The 21759-nt window shown below is 39.3% G+C and overlaps 1 protein-coding gene across 1 annotated transcript in view; it reads right to left on the bottom strand.

The window, feature by feature from the left end:
* The window catches only part of LOC148365053 (transmembrane protein 132C), a 323103-nt gene that overhangs the window by 242033 nt on the left and 59311 nt on the right, over positions 1 to 21759 (bottom strand). Inside the window, exon 4 of the mRNA XM_088335454.1 lies at positions 10112 to 11000. Coding sequence (XP_088191580.1) covers positions 10112 to 11000 — 889 coding nt within the window. The remainder of the gene's footprint in view (positions 1 to 10111; positions 11001 to 21759) is intronic.

The following is a 21759-nucleotide window of genomic DNA, read 5'->3' as shown; positions in this document are numbered from 1 at the left end:
TGGAAAATAAGGCGCGGAAATCTGAGACTACAGCAAGAGCTGTAACTGTTAACTCTGTATACACTTACTGCATATAATAGTGCAAATAATAGTGCAATGATCAATCAGTCTGACTTGAAGCATGTCAACGCCTGCATCGACCAGCTGGCAGAGATGGGAAGCTGTGTCGTTGCTGTTATGGACTTTTTGGACTAGTTTACAGGTTTGAGGCATCGTTGCTGTCATTCACTTTCCGGACAAATTTACAACATATTACCTAGTGTTCTCTTTTATTGATGTTTACTATGTTTGTGTACTGTGACCTAATGCTACATCTATTCCACCCTGGTCATCCTGGAAGGGGGATTACCACTCGTGAGGCCCCTTCTCAAGGTTTCTTTTTGCCTCACGCTAAGGTTTTGAGTTTTTCCTTGCCCGCATATTGGTTTAAGATCAGGCGATGGTGTAATTGTAATCCTGTACAGTCCTTTGAGACATTTTTGTGATTAAGGGCTATATAAGGGCAAATAAATGTGACTTGACTTGACCCTGGGGTTTATTAAGTATGTACAAGAGCTTATATGGTATTTGGTTGAGATACTTTCTGTTTTCTGTTTCGCAACGGTAGTGACACACAGGTGAAGAAGTAGAGCAGGCATCTCTGAAGTTCAGCCGGGGAACTAGTTACAGCCTGTGTTTAAATTTTCAATGGTCCGTGGCCTCTGTCATGAAATTAATAATATGTGGCCCGTCATTATTGTTGACCGTAGTATAAAATTAATTTTGTAAAGAAAAACAATTCACCATTTCACCGGATGATGATTGTAGCCCTTTGGCCACCATGCTCTTGGCTCTGTGAAAATTTTAGCCAACCCTATTTTCGACATGGGGACTTTAAATAAAAAAGTAAAGTTGACTGTGAGGCCTGCCGCTTCCAGGACATTTTGACTTTTGATTAACAAATATGCGTCTGTACGTTGTCACCAGTCACTGAAATATGTCATGCCACATATCATTAGATAGTGTAAACTCTTATTTAAGATATGATGGTCGTCTCAAATTGTACTCATCACATTACCATCAGTCTGAAACAAGATACCTGAAAACTGTAAGGCCGGCAAAACTCACCAGTTACGTCCCCTGGGCCGTCATCAAATGTGTTTAAAAAAATGTCTTTGTTGCATTAATGACAATCCAGAGAATCCAACCGTGTAAAATGTTTTCTCCAAACTACACGGTAATACCGATAGATTGAAAACATGTCTGCTGAGTTCGACGTAATCTTCTTTTAATCCGTTAGTTTCCCTCCAAAAACCCTTTTAAGAAAACAGACCATTAAAATTATTCCCAATATGGTAGTTAGCCTCTGACTTTTCGATTTACACCTTTCTCAGGCAATAGCAGGCGTTTTTTCATGGTCAATAGCTGACATTAGTCTGTTTGATAAAAGGGACAACACCTCCCATAGCTCTGAATATCTTCAGCCAGTAGTAACTGATTTGGATGATGATTGAAACATCGGTTGGCCAACGAAATTCCAAACATAATTGTATGCCATTTTCTTGGGGTGGATTCAAATCAGAGCCAAAAATGACACGCGCAAGGCAATCCGTGTTTTTTTCTTTTTTGCACCACTATTGAACACAAGTGTGCACAATCATTGATTTGACTTCTGTAAAGAGAATTTAAACATTTACAACTCTTTCGAAATGTCGAAAAATTGGATGAAGTAAAATACACATTTGAAAAGGTTATAGTGTTGTAAACTGAAATGCATAAATGTGCAAAATACAATGATTAGTTTTTCAGATTGTAATCAAATTTGACAAGGTAAGGCTTTAAACTATTGTCTTATCTGTTTTTCAGCTAAGATGCCCAAGATACACTCAGTTGCAAACATTGCAAAAAAAAATAATTTCAAAATCAGGCGAGAATAAAAACCTTTTGTTTCTCTTCCAACTCAGATTACTCAATGTTAGTAGCAATTGCAGTGAGTGTTTCAGTTTGGGAGAAAACTTCAGAGTTTTACCTTTCAAAGGAGAGTGAAACCATCCATCCATTATCTGCACTGCTTATCCTTAGTAGGGTAGCGGAGGTGGTGGAGCCCATCCCAGCTATCTTTGGGCAGTGGGCAGGGTACACCCTGAACTGGTTGCCAGCCAGTTGCAATAAAATTGTTTCTTACTTTTCAAGTTTGTAAATATTTGTTGTCCATGCGAAAATAACTGTACCCACTTTGTGCCTGGAATATTTTTCAAAACACTTTTGAGTTCCGTTGCAGGAAGCCAGTTTGTTTATGTTTTAATGGGATAACAAATTGGAATGACCCCTAACTGCAGCACCTCCCCTGAGTTATACATGTTCTAAACCAAGGTGATTAAAATCGGCTTCAGTCATGGCACTGATGTACACGCATTTTAATTAACGACATCTTTATTTCCATCGCATATTAATTATACAGATAATCCCGACTCCTCCGTGCCCTGCAATTACCCCCCTATGAAGCTTACTCTACCATGGAACATTGCCACCTTCTATCCCGCTATGGAGTTAGAATTTAATTGAAAAGATAACAAGCAACAGGACTACTTGCTTTTATGAAAAAAAACAATTGCAAGCTAACAAAGTACACTTGACCCATCTAATGACCTCCACCACAGGAACCTTCTTGAAATTGCTTCCACAAAGACAATAAGCTCAGGTTGGAAAAAAAATGTAATTACGGACAATGGGCCATCAGCATAGACAGTCCGTTTTTGAAGAAGCTCAAGCACCCCAGAATTCAACCCAACGAACCCCAAGATTTAAAGCATTTTGAAAACTTTATTTTCTCTAATAAGACAGGCTAGGCTTAAATATGGTGAAAAATGCTATATAAAAATAAACAAAAATACAATTAAATGTGAACAAGGCAGCGTTGGAAATTCCCCACTGCCTTGAAATGGTTCGGTCCATTTCATTCCTAGCACCGTTCTTGCCTTCTTCCATGCTCCTCTTTGGCCTGGCTTGTGTCACTTGCGGCAGAGCGGCGGGGTCTGTGGGGGCTTGGCTGTATTACAGTGAGAGTATGTCACACAGTGGTTATGTTGAACAACTATTTTACCACCCAATACTATGACTGTTATCATTAACAGATATTATTCCTCATTTAAGTGGCATTAAATCGAATGTAACAATGATCAGTGACAGTGCTGAACAGTGTTGAAGTATCCTTAATCACTTTAGATGAAATGAAATTAAAAAAAAAAACAAAAAAAAAAACAAAAAAACAGCTAGACACACTGAATGCTGAGCACCCCCAAAGCTCTGAACCTAAAAATGCCCTGATACGGGCTGATAATAAGAAATGCAATAAAAAAGTGTAAAAATAAGTGTAACTATAATATGATTATAATTTTACCACAAAACGCATACATTTGTTGTTTTTTTGGGGGAATGCCTAAAAATGTTTTAAAGATTTGTGAACCGAATCGTTTACCGTCTCCAAACTAGGCCTGAGCAATACTTGGAATGTTGGTATCGATCCAATTTAAGTAAGTTACGGGTGCCATTCAGACAGACAGATCACTATGTGATCTTCATTGCATGTCATTTTGCGTACCATCTCAGACTTTTATTGTGAATACATGTTTTTAAAGGGACAGTGTGTATCATTTGTCACCTCTTAGTGGTAAAAATGTTTTCAAATAATAAACAAAAATACATGAAGTATCATATGAAGATGCACCTTTAAAATAATGCTAAGGCAGAGAAATGGGCATTCATACAACACTACATGAGCTTCACCTATAGGGGGCTGACATAACTGTCCAACATCTTTCTGCTACGGGAACTCAAAGTAAAAAAAAAACACTCGAAGGGCTGGGCGAAAATAATGAGATGAATAATTGTGTGGTTTTGTCACTTTGAGTCTCTGTGTTTTATACACTTCCTTGTACCTTTTAGCACTCGTTTTTCATTTGCACTACTCAATACAGCAACAACCAAGGGTCAAATAATACACACCGTCTGTTTTTTTCTCTCATAGTACTTATCAGGGGTGTGTGATATCACCATGGCTGTTTAATGTATAAATGGATGGCGTGGTGAGAGAGGCAGAGGTGTAGAGATGATGGATAACAGTGGAACGGTGTGGCAGGTAAGCCAGTTGTTGTTTGCAGATGACGCAGATTTGAGAAGGAAATTAAATGTTTTTGAGATGAACTGTTTGAGGAGTATGTTAGGAGTGACAAGATTGGATTGATTGAGAAATCAAATTGTGAGAGACAAAACTGGAGTAGTAGTGGAACTGAGCAAGCGTGTGGATAAGAGAGTACTCGGTTGGTTTGGACACATGGAGAGGATGGATGAGGAGCGAATGTTGAAGAGGATCTACAGAGCAGAAGTAAATGGAAGGAGACCAAGAGGAAAGCCACGATTGACATGGATGGATAGTGTTATGAGTGCACTGCAGGAAAGAGGTCTAAATCTAGTGGAAGCTCGAGCTCTTGATGGTAATAGGAATGAGTGGAGAGGTGTTGTAAAAGGATAGTTGGATGTTTTGACGCGTTCTATGGGATGGGCAGGGCACCTGTATGATGCGGCAGGGGTAAACCAGTGAAAGCTGTTGGCCCCTGCTGTTAAACAGAAGAGTGTGTTGTGTCACCTTAACCCGAGTGACATGGTCGCTTTCTTGTGTCCCGTTTCATCTGGAGTGACGAAAGCATGACCAACTTACGTGCCGAGGTGCCAAATTTGTTTGGGTGTTTGGGCATTTGGGTTGGCCATCGTCCAAAAATGTTTGTATAGGTTTTTTGCTTTTTCCACTTTTTATTTTCTTTGTTGTTGTATGTGTTTGTCTTGCTGTCGGTCATCCCTCTTGAGGGATATGACAAAGGTAGATAGATCGATGATTCTACCATGAATCAAATATGTTAATCAAAATAATGAATATGTAATACAATAGTTAAATTGTAATAAGTGTCCACTCCATGATTCAATTTAGGTGAGTCTTTTATATGTTGCCAATGTTTTTGTCTAGTTACACTTTTGCGAGAAATAAGTGACGTTGTACTGCTATAGTGCAGATTGATTAATCCGAAAAGATTAAATACTCGGTACTCAAACTAGACAAATACAGTAGAGACATTTGTGGTTGATAATCGAAATTCCAAGATTTACTTATATATTGAATTGATTATAGGTCGGGTGTGTCTTTTAAAAAGCCTGCAATCATGGCTTTGAGCCAAGGAATGGCAGCAAAGGGCACAGGTTTTGTTTTAATTTCTCAGACTCTCAAATAAACTCTTCTTTTTTATTTTGGGGGGGTTTTGTTCTGCCATGAACATGCCTGATAAATGCAAAATAAAAGCAGATAGGTGCAATGGAAAATAAAGCATGAGGGAACTTTGGACTCAGTTGGGATTTGTTAACACATGCTTCATTAAGAAAATATTAAATTTTGAATTTGTTGAAGTCAAGTCAAGTCACATTTATTTGAGGAGCCCTTAATCACCTAATGTATCAAAGGACTGCACAGGTTACAATTACACCATCCCCTGATGCCCCCTGAGGGCAAGGAACAACTCAAAACCTCAGCATGGCGAAAATAAGAAACCTTGAGAAGGGGCCTCACCAGTGATAATCCCCCTTCAAACATGACCAGGGTGCATAAGGTATTAGTACACATAACAAAGTGAACATAGTGACACTTCAAACTACGCACCTCACTTTTCACATTGTTTCTTTGGTTTAAGGCATTTTGATGAACCATATTATCATACATTTTACAATAAATGAATGTAAATATTAAATTTCATTTGAACCCTTAAGAATTAAATACTTCATATAAAAAAAGGAATACAATTTTAAGAATATTTACAATTGTAATAAAATGCACCTTTCATCAACAAAATGTATGAGTTCTCCAATTTGTTACTGCAGCATTAGCATTGCTGAAGTTCATGCTCACATGAATTTGACCACTAGATGGCAGTGTATTCCAATAAATTCAGTGCACTAAATACATCCCGTTATCTACGGGTACTAACCGCTGCGATCCAACAGATTCCAATCAACTTAATGAGCACCCCTGATCTAAGTTGTTTATTAATAGTTTATTTTGTTATTTTGAGAATGATCGTTTTATACAAATGTCAATATTAAGAGTAATGTCACCTTTTGAGGAATAATAGTGTTTTTTTTTGTTTTTTGTTTTTTCAGAAAACAAAACATTTACTTTAAATGTTTTTTACATGACATCAATGTAACTCTATTAATGCTTCCTAAAAATTCGGACACCCCTAGGTAGTGGACTATATGTGGGGTAGTAGGTACATTTAGAAACAGCCATTTATTCATTTGATTGTACGTAACTGGAAATACTGTTCCAATATCACACACTTCCAATGAGGCACTGTTTGGTTTAAATTTGTCGAAAGGTTCCTTGTCAGTCGCCTTCATTATTTCATAGAGGCTAGAATAATATTAACCTTTCTTGGCAGGCACTGTTTATGAGCTCAGCTATGACCCGCTCAGATTGGAAAGGGGAAAAAAACACTGCTGAGAAAAAGAACATACAATCAGCTTAGGTCTCATCATTTATAATAAACAACACACCTACTTATAACTCACACCTTTGACAGACACTAAAAAACACTTAATAACAAGTGTTGGGAGTAATGGGCTACAAAGGAACTCGTTCCTTGAATGAAATTACTTATTTTTGTAGCACGTACTGTAAAGAAATATTGATAACATTTTGTAACTCAATTCTCGTTACAACATGGTGCGTTAATCCGCTACTTTTTAAAAGCAGAACATAAATAAATTGCATTCTGGTCATTGATGATTCCAGGAGCCAAGAAAAAATCCGTAGGTTGTGCTGACCTTTGTCATTTGATCCACAACCTTAGTGGAACTGTTTGAATCTCGGCTTGAAACACACTTATATTCTATAGCTTATGAATTACCAATACAAATAAACATGACTTGACTTGTAGGTTCCTTCCACGCTAATGTAGTAAAACACGACCAGCATTCCACCAGCAACACATTGTTTAAAACCTCAATATCGTAAGGCTGAGATAGTTACTACCTACAAAATACAACTGAATACAATTATGATGGAGACGTCTCAGGCAGAGCACGCAGAGGCTTAAATTCTCCCCACTGATATTCTGATTTTTCCGATGCATGATTCACATCAGGCATACGTTTATATGTTACAAAGGAAAAAATGCATTGCCAAAGAGAAGCCACCAGGAGCAATCCTAGTTGTGGAACATGGCAACATTTTCAAGCATTTAAAAGCACTTCACCAAAATACCAAGCATTTTTAAATACTAATATATATATATATATATATATATATATATATATATATATATATATATATATATATATATATATATATATATATATATATATCGTAAAAGAAAAGTGGAGAATGTGGAAATGGAATGGAACTGGTTTAATGAGGCAGTGTTGTGGAGTGCGAAAGAAGTGTGTGTAATGAGAAAAGTTGGTCGAGGTATTAGGAAAGGAAGTGAGTGGTGGAATGATGTGGTCTCAGAGAATGTGACATGGACATTGAGAAGTGGCTGCAAGATAAGAGTGGTGATGCATATGAAAGGTATAAAGTGAAGAAAAGGTTGGTAAAAGCAGTAGTGGAAGCAGCGAAAAGGAAAGCAAATGATGAATGGTGTCGAAAGATAGGAGTGAACTTTGAGGAAAGGAGAAAAGTGTTCTGTTAAGAAGTGAAAAGAGTAAGAAAGAGCGAGTCTGGAAAGGAAAAGAAAGTGAAAAATAAGAACGGCAGATTGCTGGTTAGCTGTAGTGCAGTCAGGACGAGATCGGCAGAGTATTTTGAGGAGTTGCTAAATGTGGAGGATGGGAGAGAAATGAAATTCGAGGCGATCGGTGGTATGGGGAGAATGCCCGTGTTGGGTGATTCAAATGTAAAACCTGTGGAAACATGGGAGGTGCAAGAGGCAGTGAAATAAATGAAAGAGGGGAAGGCGCCTGAGTTGGATGGTTGTAAAAAGGTTGCTTGAAAAAAGGTGGCACGACTATGATTGACTGGTTAGTACGCTTGTTGAATGTATGATTTTTAAGTGGTGTTGTTCCTGTTGTTTCGTTGTAGTGCATGTTTTATGACATTGTATAAGGGTAAAGGTGATAAGTATGAATGTAGCAATTGGAGAGGTATCAATTTGTTGTCTGTGCTGGGTAAGCTGTATGGTAGAGTCTTGTGTGAGAGGAAGAATGGATGGGGTAGTGATGGAGTAGCAAAGTGGTTTCAGGTGAGGAGGAGGATGTGTGGATCAGGTGTTTGCAGTACGACAGGTGTGTGAGGAATATTTTGCAAAAGGTAAAGATGTTTATTTGGCTTTCAGAGACTTGGAAAAGGCGTAGGACAGAGTTGATAGAGAGGCGTTGTGGCAGGTGATGGTAATGTATGGAGTGGGTGGAAAGTTGTTGGAAGCATTGAAGAGTTCTTATGTGAACAGCAGAGCATGTGTAAGAGTAGGGATGGAGACAAGTGAGTGGTTTCCTGTGTTGACTGGTGTGAGACAGGGTGGTGTGATGTCACCATCGCTGTTCAATGTGTACATGAATGGTGTGGTGAGAGAAGTAAATTTGGCAGAGGTGTGGAGATGATTAATAACAGTGGAACGGTGTGGCAGGTAAGTCAGTTGTTGTTTGCAAATGACACAGCGCTAGTGGCTGATTCTGAGGAAACATTGAGAAGGTTGGTAGTGGAGTTTGGAAGAGTGTGTGATAGGCATAAGGTATGTGTGAATGTTGGGAAAAGTAAGGTGATGAAGTGTTTACGTGATGGAGTGGGCATGGCATTAGAAATAAGGTTGCATGGACAGGTGCTGGAAGAAGTTGAAAGCTTTATGTACTTAGGTTGTGTTGCGGCTGCAGTTGGTGGAATGGAGTGCGAGGTATTGCACAGAGTGAATCAAGGAAGCAAGGTTTTGGGTGGTCTGAGGAGAGTGATGAGCAACAAGAGTATGAGTATGGATGTTAAGAGGGGACTGTATAAGAGTGATTTTGCCGACTGTGATGTATGGTGCAGAGACTTGGAGCCTGAAAGCAGATTTGAGAAGGAAATTCAATGTTTTTAAGATGTTTGAGGAGTATGTTAGGAGTGACAAGATTGGATGGATTGAGAAATTAAATTGTGAGAGACAGAACTGGAGTGGTAGCGGAACTGAGCAAGCGTGTGTATAAGAGAGTACTCGGTTGGTTTGGACACATGGAGAGGATGGATGAGGAGCGAATGTTGAAGGGAATCTACAGAGCAGAAGTAAATGAAGGGACACCAAGAGGAAGGGCGCGATTGACGTGGATGGATGGTGTTATGAGTGCACTGCAGGAAATAGGTCTAAATATAGTGGAAGCTAGAGCTCTTGTTGGTGATAAGAATTCGTGGAGAGGTGTTGTAAAAGCATAGTGGGATGTTTAGACGTGTGCTAAGGGATGGGCAGGGCACCTGTATGATGCGGCAGGGGTAAACCAGTGAAAGCTGTTGGGCCCTGTTGTTAAACAGAAAAGTGTGATGTGTCACCCTGACCGGAGTGACATGGCCGCTTTCTTGGGTCCCGTTTCATCTGGAGGGACGAAAGCATGGCCAACTTGGGTGCCGAGGGGTTTAACTTGTTTGGGTGTTTGGGCATTTGGGTTGGCCATGGTGCAAAAATGTTCGTGTGTTATGCTACTTCTTCACTTTATTATTTTCTTTGTTTTTGTATGTGTTTGTCTTGCTGTCGGTCACCCCTCTCGAGGGATATGACCAGGGGAGATGGATAGATGAATTTTTAAATATATTATATTATATTTCCTGTTGACAATATCTGAGTATTATTTGTTATTTGTTGCAGCCTGGTCAACCTGGAAGGGGGATTACAACATGTGCGGCCCCCTCACAAGGTTTCTTCATTTTCCTCACGCTGAGGTTTTGAGTTTTTCCTTCGCCTCATGTAGGTTTTAGATCAGGGTATGGTGTAATAATAGTCTGTAGTAATCTGTGGACTGTCCAGCCCTTTGAGATTCCTTGTGATTTAGGGCTATACAAATAAACATGACTTGACTTTTTTTTTTCAGTAACATGCCCAACATTGTTCACAACACACTTTATCCTTACCTGAGAAGAAACGCCTCTACCGCAGAATAGGCAGATACGGTGACATAGGCTGAGACGGTCTCTCTCTGACTGACAGGTGTGTCCGGCACCAAAACCATAAAGTTATGATCCAATTTGTGTTCAGCCATTTGAAGCGGGATAGGATTTTGGTAGAGCCTCACACCACCAATTCTTCTCAAGGGCGTAGAAGTATAAGACCCAAACAACCCATCCTGGCTTGAGCGGAGAAAGTTTTCCTTCTTGGCCTCTTCTGGATGGCACTCCCCCCCTTCTGTGGACTGTAGGATGTAGTAAAGCTCCACCGGTGTGCCTTCGGACCCATCCAGGTTCTTTTGGCGTCCCGGCACGACACTCGGGGGGCTGAACCAGCTGGCCAACGGCTCCAACTCCGCCACGCACAGACCGAGTTCCCCCTTCAGTTGGCACGTGCCATGCACCTCTTGGGTCTCGTGAAACGCAAACATGTGCACACAGGGGAGTTTGTCAATTGCGCTGTAGTCATCCCAGTCCCTGCCCGCGATGTAAAACAGAACCTGAACTTTCGGCTTGGCCAGGTGGATCTTGGTATTCATGATGAAAGTCTGAACCTTCCAATTAACAGTGAACAATGAAGAGGAAGGAAAGGAGCCTGGGTTCTGCAGGAGTTCTAGGGGCACTGGTTGCTCCACAGACAGAGGGCCATAGCTGGAATTGACTGAGGGCAAACTCCTGGCCTGGTAGATGAAGAAAGACTCGGTGCGTGACATCAGGCTCGAGTTCCTCATGAAGTCTTGATTGCTCTCCTTAAGAAAGAACGCCAAGTCCGTGTTGAGCACCTGATAGGTGACAGGTAGATACGTGGGGATTGATGTATATCGCTGCAGTCCCTCCACAACTCGACTGTCGGCCACTACAGGAGAGATCAGAGGAGTCCAGTCAGATCAGGTCACATTTCTCTAAAAGAGAAATTAAGCATTGTGCTTTCTCTCAAAAAAATATGCCACACTACTATTGCATAGACCATGCAGGAAAAAATCTTGGAATTCATAGTTGTTAGCTGAAATGTAGCGCGAGTTCAAGATTTTGTATCTGGCACTCCAAAAACAAAATTAGTAAAAATATCATAGTTTCCAGACTATATTAAATAGGTGCACGGAAAAACCCAAATTGGTCAGAAATTTTAACTTGCGTCGTATGATCCCATATCCCCATATACCGGAATACCAGATAAAATTGGAAATGCATAGTAACAATAAAATTATACTGCCTTTGAGAAACTAATTGTGGTCTTAGAGTGTTTTCTTGTGGTTAACGTGCTCCTTGCAAATCCTCCTTAGTTGTTACTTTGTTTCTACTGGTGATCCCAAGAGCCAAGAAGAGGCAGAAGAGCAGGTCCGAGAGCGTTTTCCATTCGGGCCCTGGTGTTGTGAAATGCTCTGCCCCTTGAGATTTTATCTGCAACCTCAGTGGAACTGTTTAAATCTAGGCTTAAAACACACTTCTATTCTATAGCATATGAATAACCTATATTTTATGTTGACAATATCTGTGTATTATTTGTTATTGCAACATCCATTGCAGCCTGGTCATCCTGGATGGGGGATTACCTTATGTGCAGTCCCTTCACAAGGTTTCTTTATTTTCCTGTTGTTGAGGTTTTTAAATTTTTCCTCGCCTTCATTTAGGTTTTAAATCAGGGGATGTTGTAATAATAGTCTGTAGTTTGTAATAATCTGTGGTCTGTGCAGCCCTTTGAGAATCCCTGGGATTAAGGGTTATACAAATAAACATGACTTGACTTGAAAATTGTCTGTAGGTATGAAACATATTGTGATTCCTCTGATGAAGATTTTTGTTTTTAGTAAAAAATATATCTTTATAGTTAGAGTACGAATCAGACTTTTTAGTATTTGTTATTAATTTTGTTTTTATTTTTACGGCAACCTTATAATTGTAATGGTTGAGGCCCTTGTCCGAATAAACAGCAACTAAAGAAAATATGTCAGCTTATTCAGGACTTTGTTCAATCGCTGTCTAGCAGGCAAGATGGGGGATAATTCAGAGTGAAGACTGCACAGTAACCATTTATGAATTAATTGATTTTAGTGGTGAAACCAAATGTCATTGTAATAATTTATGTTTTGTTAAATAATGCAAATCTAGTTTTTACTGCAGTTTTAATTCAATGTACCTTATAGTCCATTGAGCCCTCTGTATGAAACAAATATCACAAAATACTATTTTCTGGAGTTGTGCCTCATAATCAGGTTTGCCTTCTAGTGCGGAAATTACGATATGTTAAAGAACTGCTGCTAAAAATGTTTTCCTTTTTGCTGCAATGCCCACATTTCCCCCCAAAAATGACACAATCAAACCATATTGAACATTGTTAAGTACACCATCTGTTCCCTGCTGCACGATTGATGACCGGAACCACATGGAACGGAGAGTACCATCAAAGCTTATATTTTCAGTTATGTTTTCAATCTGTTTCAAGTTGACGTTAAATCCCTCCATTGCAAACGAGCGGACGAAAAAGATAATAATCAGATAGTGCACCAACAAGATTGGAGACGTGTCAAAACGATCATGATTGTAATTAGCTGTTGCGATAAATGTAGGTGCAAATATGTTTTAATTGTTTGCTAACTATTCGATCAGAAGAAAAAAAAGTGCTTTGCAACAAAAATACATTGTTTACCAAAAACAAATAACCCATTTGCCTTTGGAATTTAACAAAGTTTATCAATTTTAGTGCTTAAATAGGGACATATTATATTTTGCTTTTTTTCTTACCATTTCAAAAACATTATTGTGAGATGTACCGGTTCCAGACAAATCTATCTATTATCATTATTTTTTCCTTTTTGTCATAAAGTTAATTTTTTTACTTTAATATATATTTTCAAAAAGTTTATCTAAAATGTTTCTTCATTTTCTTATCACATATATATATCTCATCTCATTAGCTACACCGCTTATCCTCAGTAGGGTCGCGGGGGTGCTGGAGCCCATCCCAGCAATCATCGGGCAGTGGGCAGGGGACACCCTGAACTGGTTGCCAGCCAATCGCAGGGCACACGGGGACAGACAACTCACTCGCTCATTTACACCTAGGGACAATTTGGACCGACCAATTCACCTGAAATGCATGTTTTTGGAATGTGGGAGGAAACTGGAGTGCCCGGAGGAAACCCACGCAAGCACGAGGAGAACATACAAACTCCGCACAGGAAGTCTGGAGCTGAATTTGAACCCTTGCAGGAGGTTCCCAAGACATGAACTGTGTCGCTCATGCGCTAACTACTGCGCTGCCGTGCTGCCCCACACACATATATATATATATATATATATATATATATATATATAGATATATATATCTATATATATATATATATATATATGTATATGTATTTATGTATTTATATGTATGTTTTTATATATCTATATACTTATATATATATATATATATATATATATATATATATATATATATATGTATTTATGTATTTATATGTATGTATTTATATATTTATATACTTATATATTTATATATTTACATATAAAAATTCCCCGTGATTACCCAAATCCCAGCTTCCCACCAGAACTTTGTCGTGACTGAATACTGCATACACACACATATATATATATATATATATATGTATATATATATATATATATATATATACATATATACAAACACAAACGTAATGATTGAAATATTATGCCCGGCCCGAATTTTGAGTCATGCTCTGGCAAAAGATATTACCTCTAGTTATTCATACTGGTATTACTACAAATAATACACCTCCAGTGTCTTCTTTAAAAATCTGTTCATGTTGAAAGAAACAAGATAAATCTCCTTTAAATCTTTTGTCTCGTGTTAATCATTCCACCCCATTAAGTTATTTCTTTCAACCAGTCACCCCTGTAATTGCATGTTGTGACAAAATGTGACCATTAATTCTAAAAGTCAAATGCAGTGACATCTATACTACATCTTGTTGCTTTGAGGGGGAAATGAACTTGCAGAAAACAAGCGGCAGGTTAGAGGTATTTGTTGACAAGAAGAATTGTTGTAGGCGTTCAGTTACTCTGCTAATAAATGCACAGTGAGTGCAAGCCCAGACAGGAACAAAGACTTGTCTCATCGTCCCAGGGTAACAACATCACTACGCTTATGTCTCACAGCCTTCAAGTCGAACGAAAGCAAAGTAAAGAAAAGCAAAAAGCCCGAAGACTTCCATGCCTTAGCTGTAATTTACCGTCTTCGAGGCAGAGGCAATATCTTTGTGTGCAATACTATCTAAGTACAAAAAAACAATAGGCATGGGGTTCAAAATAATGAAATGCTCTATACCAGTATTGAACCGTCTTTATTGTCATTGGTATCAACGATCTGAAACATTGTATGCAACGAGATTAGACATGGCACTACAGGATGAAACATGTACCTTATTTTTCGAACTACAGACGCTCCCAAACTTACGACCATTCAAACGGTAGATACGAAAAAAAAATTCGGAATGTCAAAAAATATCCGGACATTGCTGTAAGTTAGATATTGATTTGTGTTCACCTTTTTCTGAGTACAGTAGTTTTTCTTTCTGTCGCTACCAGTGTGTTGTGGGGCTGTAAGAGGTCACCCAGCATCCACTCCGAAGAAGAAATCCGCTTCATTTTCCTAGTTTGTGTGTAAACACACTGCACTGTATCTCTATTGCACTAAGAACTTTGACATTAATATTGTTCAATATTTCGTGCATCCATTTAATGTGGTTGGTGTAAAGTGTAAAGAAGAGGCCAGTCGTTTCTTTTGAAATAAAAATGGAATAAGAAAGCTTGATGCGGTTGAGAAAATAGTTGGATCGTTTTTTTTTCGTCCACTTTTAACGGAGGAGGAAGTCGCCTAACTCTTGAAGCCCATCTTTCAAAAGTAAGTTCAACTTAACTTTATTTATCTTTATAATCAAGTTATGTTTATTTGTGACACCCTTAATCACAAGGAGTCTCAAAGGGCTTCACAGACCACAGAATATCAATGCTTAATGAGTAGCTTTGTTTTTGAGTACTGTGCTTTATCATTCAGCCTTCTTTGAAACGTTATAGAGCATGTTATTTAATTAATTGTTTATTTTTCAGTTTCAAAACAATACAGGTTACTTATACAAACCTTAAACTTCCTTATATAAACCTTCAATATACATTCCATGCAAACTGAAGTAACTTACGAACAAATTCAACTTACGAACGATCGTCCGGAACGATCTCGTTCGTAAGTAAGGCATTGTCTGTGTATCTTGCTCCAGGTTATAAATCGCACCAGCCCAAAAATACATAATTAAGAAGGAAAAAACAGTGCAGGGGGGGAATATATTTGATAAAACTCAACACCAAAAACACATGTCATCTTGAAAGGCAATTTAAAATAAAAATAAAAGAAAATGTCCCACCGCGTGAAATGCCCCTACCCCAAGCATATGTCACTTGCGTAAACCTTACTAAAAAAGACTTTGTATCTCAATTTTGGGAAATGTATTTGAACAGTAAAACATAGAGCGTTTGCACCTTGTATAGGATTACTTTTGAGTATGTTGAAAATATTTATTTTAGCGGAGTGAAACCTTATCTTCTGATTACTGGTCTCCCGTTTTATCTGTTAATAATATAACAGTTCATTTTAGCCCAATAAGCTTTATGGTAGAGCACATAGCAGTTTTGAATGCATGTGGTATTCTGAAGATTACTGTTTTGAATCACTGGTTAATCACAATAAAAGCAGCTCTTTTATGTGACCATCGATTGATAAGAAAACGTGGTGTCATTTTGCCAAAGTAAGTCTTTTCGACTTGCTCTGAATGGATTTATATAAAAAGTGCATGGGCTCTGTGCGTCACTGTTTTATTATATTTCCCCCAAACATTATATATATATATATATATATATATATATATATATATATATATATATATATATATATATATATATATATATATATATGATCTAAAATCTTGTGTAAATAATTTCACACATAAATCTCACCCCTGGCCAAACTATGAAAAAAAAGTGTGACCTTTAACCTGAAAAATAGAGTAATAAAGACTGTCAAGCTAAAACACGGAAAAAAATATTTACAATGTAGTGCTTAGAGACTGGCCAAAGTTGTAGTAATAGTACAAAAGTCATGAATGAGAAAGAATAGTGCATTGTAACATTAGTGCAGTGACAATAAAATTCAACGGCAACACAAAACCCCAAATAAGTCACAAAGAATATATTTTCCAGTTTTGTGCAAAGGTTTATACAGTAATTTCACAGTTTCATTTAAAAGCGGCATAAAAAATTCAGTCTGGACCAGAACAGAGACAGGACTCACTTGCGTTACGTTTCTCTCAGTTTTATTAGAAGAAAGAAAAGGGTTGCACCCACGATCCGGTGATCGCTGGTCGCGGGAAGCTGGTCGCGCTGAACTCAAAAATGGGACTTCCGTGTCGAGCGATGGCGGTGTCGGGAAAAGGACAAAACGGGTCAGGAGCCGGGACAGGAGAGCAAAAGCATAGTTGGGATCAGAAACTAGTCGAAAGCCAGGAGAGGAGAGTAGACGTGGTCAGGATCAAAAAACGGGTTGAAGCCGGGGAACAGACGGGAGCAAAAACAGGTGTGAGTCAGGGTCGATAAAAGCTTGCCTAGTGTAAACGGAGGTTCGCAGACGGACTGACCACAGGTGACAGATAGACGTGGGTTTGAATAGTGACAGGGAGCCAATCAGAGTCCGAGGCAGATGGCGCCAAAGGGGCAGGCACAGGTGCATGACATCGGTAAGCATGACAAATTATTTTCATAGTTTTTTGCACTCATCTAGGGCGTCGATGGCCTGGGGGAAGAAGCTGTGGTAGGACAGATACTAAGGATGAATTTAATGAATGATGAATCGGTCGATTATCTTTTTTGATTCATCAATTAATCTGATTTTTAAAAACACATTTTTACTTTATTCCTCTATTCAATCATTGACGTTTTGGATGGATAGAAAAATAGTGCACAAAACAACTGAGTATTCTATAATATAAAACAATAACTTAACAATTAATAATAGCTTAACAATAATAATTAATAACAGCTTAACAATAAAGACAAATACATACAAATGTATATTATACACCTGCAAATAAGTAAGATACTCTTTTCCTGCCACCTGAACCATTTTTGAGTTCAGCGCGACCTGCTTCCCTCATACGAATATAATGGTACTCATGTCTATGTTCTTGCACATGTCGACTGCACTACGTTTACTGCTCACCTTGCACAATGTCTGACCATTTCCTCTTTCTGCACTATGATGTCTATGTTTGCATCAATGCATATGCTGACTATTTTTTGCACTATGATGACTTTGCACCAAATGCAATATTGCACAACCCTTACGATACCAACGGTATCACGACAACACTGTATGTAACATCCCACATGCCGACATTTCTTGTGTAAATACCATGTAAATTATAACTATAGCCTTATCCCCCTTGTTTATAACCTTATCTTCTCTGTTCCTTTATCTTCTTGGCTCATACCTCACTGTGAGTGTGTAAAACTGGAGTGTCATGCCCAATTTTGTTGTCACAATATGTTAACCCATTTTGTAACAATGACAATAAAGGTATATTCTATTCTATTCTATACCATATGACATTTGGTATTGACATTTGGTATACATATTGACATCTGCTAATCTGACTTTTTGCACTACTGGCAGTTTTTTATAGCTTGCCACTCCTTGCACATTGCTCTCTGCACTATTGTAATTACAGCGTTATTGTTACAGTGTTAATGTTACTGTGTACCTGACTTGTTAACCTGACTGCCCATTTTGCTCATCTGGTTAGCTACTCTTCTTGCACTATCGGCACTATGGTAAAATACTATACGTAGCCAAAATACAATACAACTTTATTTATATCTGTACATTCAAGGAAACTGTGGGGGTCAGATGCATCGACATTTCGTTCTGCATACACGTGTACTAGAATGACAATAAAGTAGATCTGAATCTGAATCTGAATCTGAATTTAGACTTCTAATACAAAACAAAAAACAAAGAAAGAGCTATGAATCTTATTTATTGTGTAGCAATATTTTTATCTGCCAAAAATATCAAAAATGCAAACCCACTTTTTAAAATTTGGTCTTGTAATTTAATCGTTTTGTTGTTGCATCCCTATATACCAGAGGTCCAATATCCAATGCATCACAGACATAGAGTAACTTAATCAATTATGGCTCTGCTTTATTTTTAGACCCCTGATCCCCCTCCACACAGCCCCTCAAAAATGATTTTAAGGCATTAAATCCACGCTGAACAGAAATCCACTTTACAGCATGTGATCAAAAAAAATCATTATCAAAACAGTAATGAAAATCTCAGATGGTTGGACCATCTTTTAAGCTCTGTGGGGACGCTGTGATAATACCCTGATAATAATGACACCAGCAAGGGGAGAAAAAAATGATCCAGACAAGATGAATCACCCTGCAAACGACTTGTAAATTTCATCACAGTGGTACACGAAGGTTTTGAAGAAATATGTGCTGAACTAATTTCAAAAAGATTTGAATCAATCTGCTGAGCTGACCTATTGTGAAGTCCAAGTTATCCCACGCAAAACATCTGCTATAGATATGTTATGTGTACAAGATTCCATTTTACTCGAAGAGTGTAAAATAATTCAAATGTTTTTAAATAACAATTCAGTACAATATGTACTGACAACCTAGTCAATAATAACGAAGGGGCTTAGACCACATTCAACCACCTGTAGAGTATTTCTAATTTTACATTAATAAATAAATACTTGGGGAAATAGAGGACTAGAGCTATCCCATAGGACAGGGGTCTCATACGTGGTGCCCGCAGATACCTGGTAAGACGACCTTAGCAGTCCGCGGGCTGGTTCTGTAAATATATCATTGAGCATTGTTATTTTGTAGGTAATTGTATGTATAACCTGCATGTTTAGTGGTTGACTGAGCCTATATTAACCACGATTAACAAAAACAATGTAACAACGTCAACAATACAACTGAAATAATTTCCATTGCACAATATTTTGAAAATAAAGTCAGTAATGCAAATAAATTGTCTCTCATTGGCCCTGTTTGTCACAAAGTCCATGGCGATATGGGACCACGGCCGGCAGGGAACCGGCAGAGGATGTAGTAGACCGGCCGGGCGTTGCTGACAGGACTTGTTCTGGGTGGCAAGAAAGGCGAGAATCGTGCCCCCACTGAATGACGTCTGAACGTAGGGAATCTGGGACGAATAGTCGACCCTCGCGACAGGTGCTAGGGTCCGGCTTGATCTGGTAGCGCCTCTCTGACTCGGTGTTCAATGTGCCAGGAAACAGCCACTACCATGCGGGATGCCGGGAGAACCGTTGCTGGGCCCTGAGGTTGCTCGTCTGGTTTCTGGAATTGCCGGGAGAGGGCGTCGGGCTTCACGTTGCGGGACCCGGACCGGTAGGACAGGGTGAAATTGAAACGGGTAAAGAACAGGGACCAACGCGACTGACGTGGGTGTAGTTGCTTTGCCGATCTAATGTATTCGAGATTTTTATGATCTGTCCAGACTAAGAACGGCACCGTCACCCCCTCCAGCCAGTGCCGCCACTCCTCCAGCGCTAGCTTGATGGCCAACAACTCACGATCCCCCACTTTGTAGTTGCGTTCAGCCGGGGATAACCGCCGGGAAAAGAAGGCGAACGGGTGCATCTTCTGATCCTTGAAATGACTAGAGTGTTTGATTTTGGTTCTTCGTCGGCCGACGCCTCCCGTCCGCTCATGGACATTTGCCAGGGGAGACGTACCATCGCCGATTACACTATCGACTTCCGGACTCTAGCGGCTCAAAGCTACTGGAATGAAGAGGCGCTGGTCGACGCCTAGCTCCACAGTTTAGCGAGCTACCTTAAGGAAGAATTAGTGTCCCACGCTTCCCCGGCAACGCTCGACGAAGCGATTGATTAAACCACCCGGATCGACCGTCGGGTTCAGGCGAGACGCCGGGAAAGGGGAAGTCCCAGCCGATTCATTACCAGTGGGCAATGTTCCGAACCCCAGGCCCACGATCAACACCCCCTGTGAGAAGATGGAGGTGGATCGTACATCCATCTCAGCCGAGGAACGCCAGCGAAGACGTTCCGAGCGATTATGTTTATATTGCGGCGGCGAGGGACATTGGGTGGCCAATTGTCCGTTAAAAGTTAACGCTCGTCTGACATAGGGGGCATCCGATTGAGCTCAGCTTTAGTTTCGTTCCCCAAAAATGCTAGACCAGTTCTCCAGGCCCATCTCCTTCTCTCCGGTTCATCTCAGACGTTGCCTGCCCTGATCGATTTTGGCGCTGAAGCGTACCTCTTTGATCTGTCCCTCGCATGCAAGCTAGGGATACCCGTAAACCCCATTCCAGAATCAAACCAGTAGGCCAAGTGGGGGTTGTGTTGGACAAACCATGGAAGGCCCAGAACAAGAGGCTGGTCCGGGGAGTGGTGGAGATGGAACCGGATCCTCCCTTTGTGATTTCCAGATAGTTTCAATTCGATGGGCGCCGTTATTTGAGATACGGTGCCCAACAGGTGTCCATCTAATGCTCGGGCTGATACCGGGTATGGAAGGTATGAGTTTATGTCAATTTGTGGTGTTGCCACAGTAGCAGACAACTTTTACCGCACAATTTAAACTTGGCTTTGTCCTTTTATGTAGTTTAAATAAATACACATGCACTGCGCTTCTTGCTTGTCTCTATCTTTTTAAGCTTCTGGTAAGGAGTGTGGCATAGATTTGGCCCTCTCATCTGCATGCTGCCAGGTAAGATGTGCTGAAAGTGTACCTAACAGTCACACACTTAGAATGTTGCCGAGTGTGCTGGTTGAGAGATAGAAGGGCTGCGATCTACCTAGAGAAGCGGTGCATTGAGGAAATTGGTGAAGGAATGAAGTATCGAAACAAGGACAATGTATCAATCAATCCAAGTATCTGCTTAGTATCAATAATATCAATATCTGGCCAACCCCTATTGATTACCTGATGGATACGTTGATTACTGGTGGAAACTGGTGGACATTGAAAAAAGTAAGTAACTTGCACGTTGCGTCACTATTGTTCAGACTTTTGGGCTTCTTTTAGTATGTTGCACACAAAAACATAAAAAAAACTACATATCTCAAAAAATTGACTCCAGTTGGGCAGAACAGATGTGATTTTTGGTATGAGCACATCAGATTCACCATAACTCAACTGAACTAATTTGATGTTACTCTGTGTGATTAACGCTAAATAATCAGTGTTAAATACTTGATCCAAAAATTCGGACAAAAATTATTAAAGAAAAATGAATATTTGGATGATAAATACCAAATCCAACAGACGTGCATTATGAAGACTGGTAACTCCAATAAAAGCTGCAATATGAATGGCAATAGTTGGGCAATAATTTGTATTAATTATACAAATTGGGAGATTCCACATTTGCTATTCATACTTCTTAAACAAATATGGGTTGCAATATTGCAATATAAAAGGAAAACAGAGAGGAATAAAACATATCTTATTCAGAGTACAAATTGAAACTCACAGCATGCATAATAAATTAACCTTTGAGAGTAAAATAATAGCAA

The sequence above is a fragment of the Urocampus carinirostris genome, chromosome 5, assembly GCF_059441175.1.
Source record: "Urocampus carinirostris isolate Australia breed hairy pipefish chromosome 5, RoL_Ucar_1.0, whole genome shotgun sequence".
Taxonomy (NCBI): domain Eukaryota; kingdom Metazoa; phylum Chordata; class Actinopteri; order Syngnathiformes; family Syngnathidae; genus Urocampus; species Urocampus carinirostris.
This window is presented reverse-complemented; position numbering and strand designations above follow the sequence as displayed.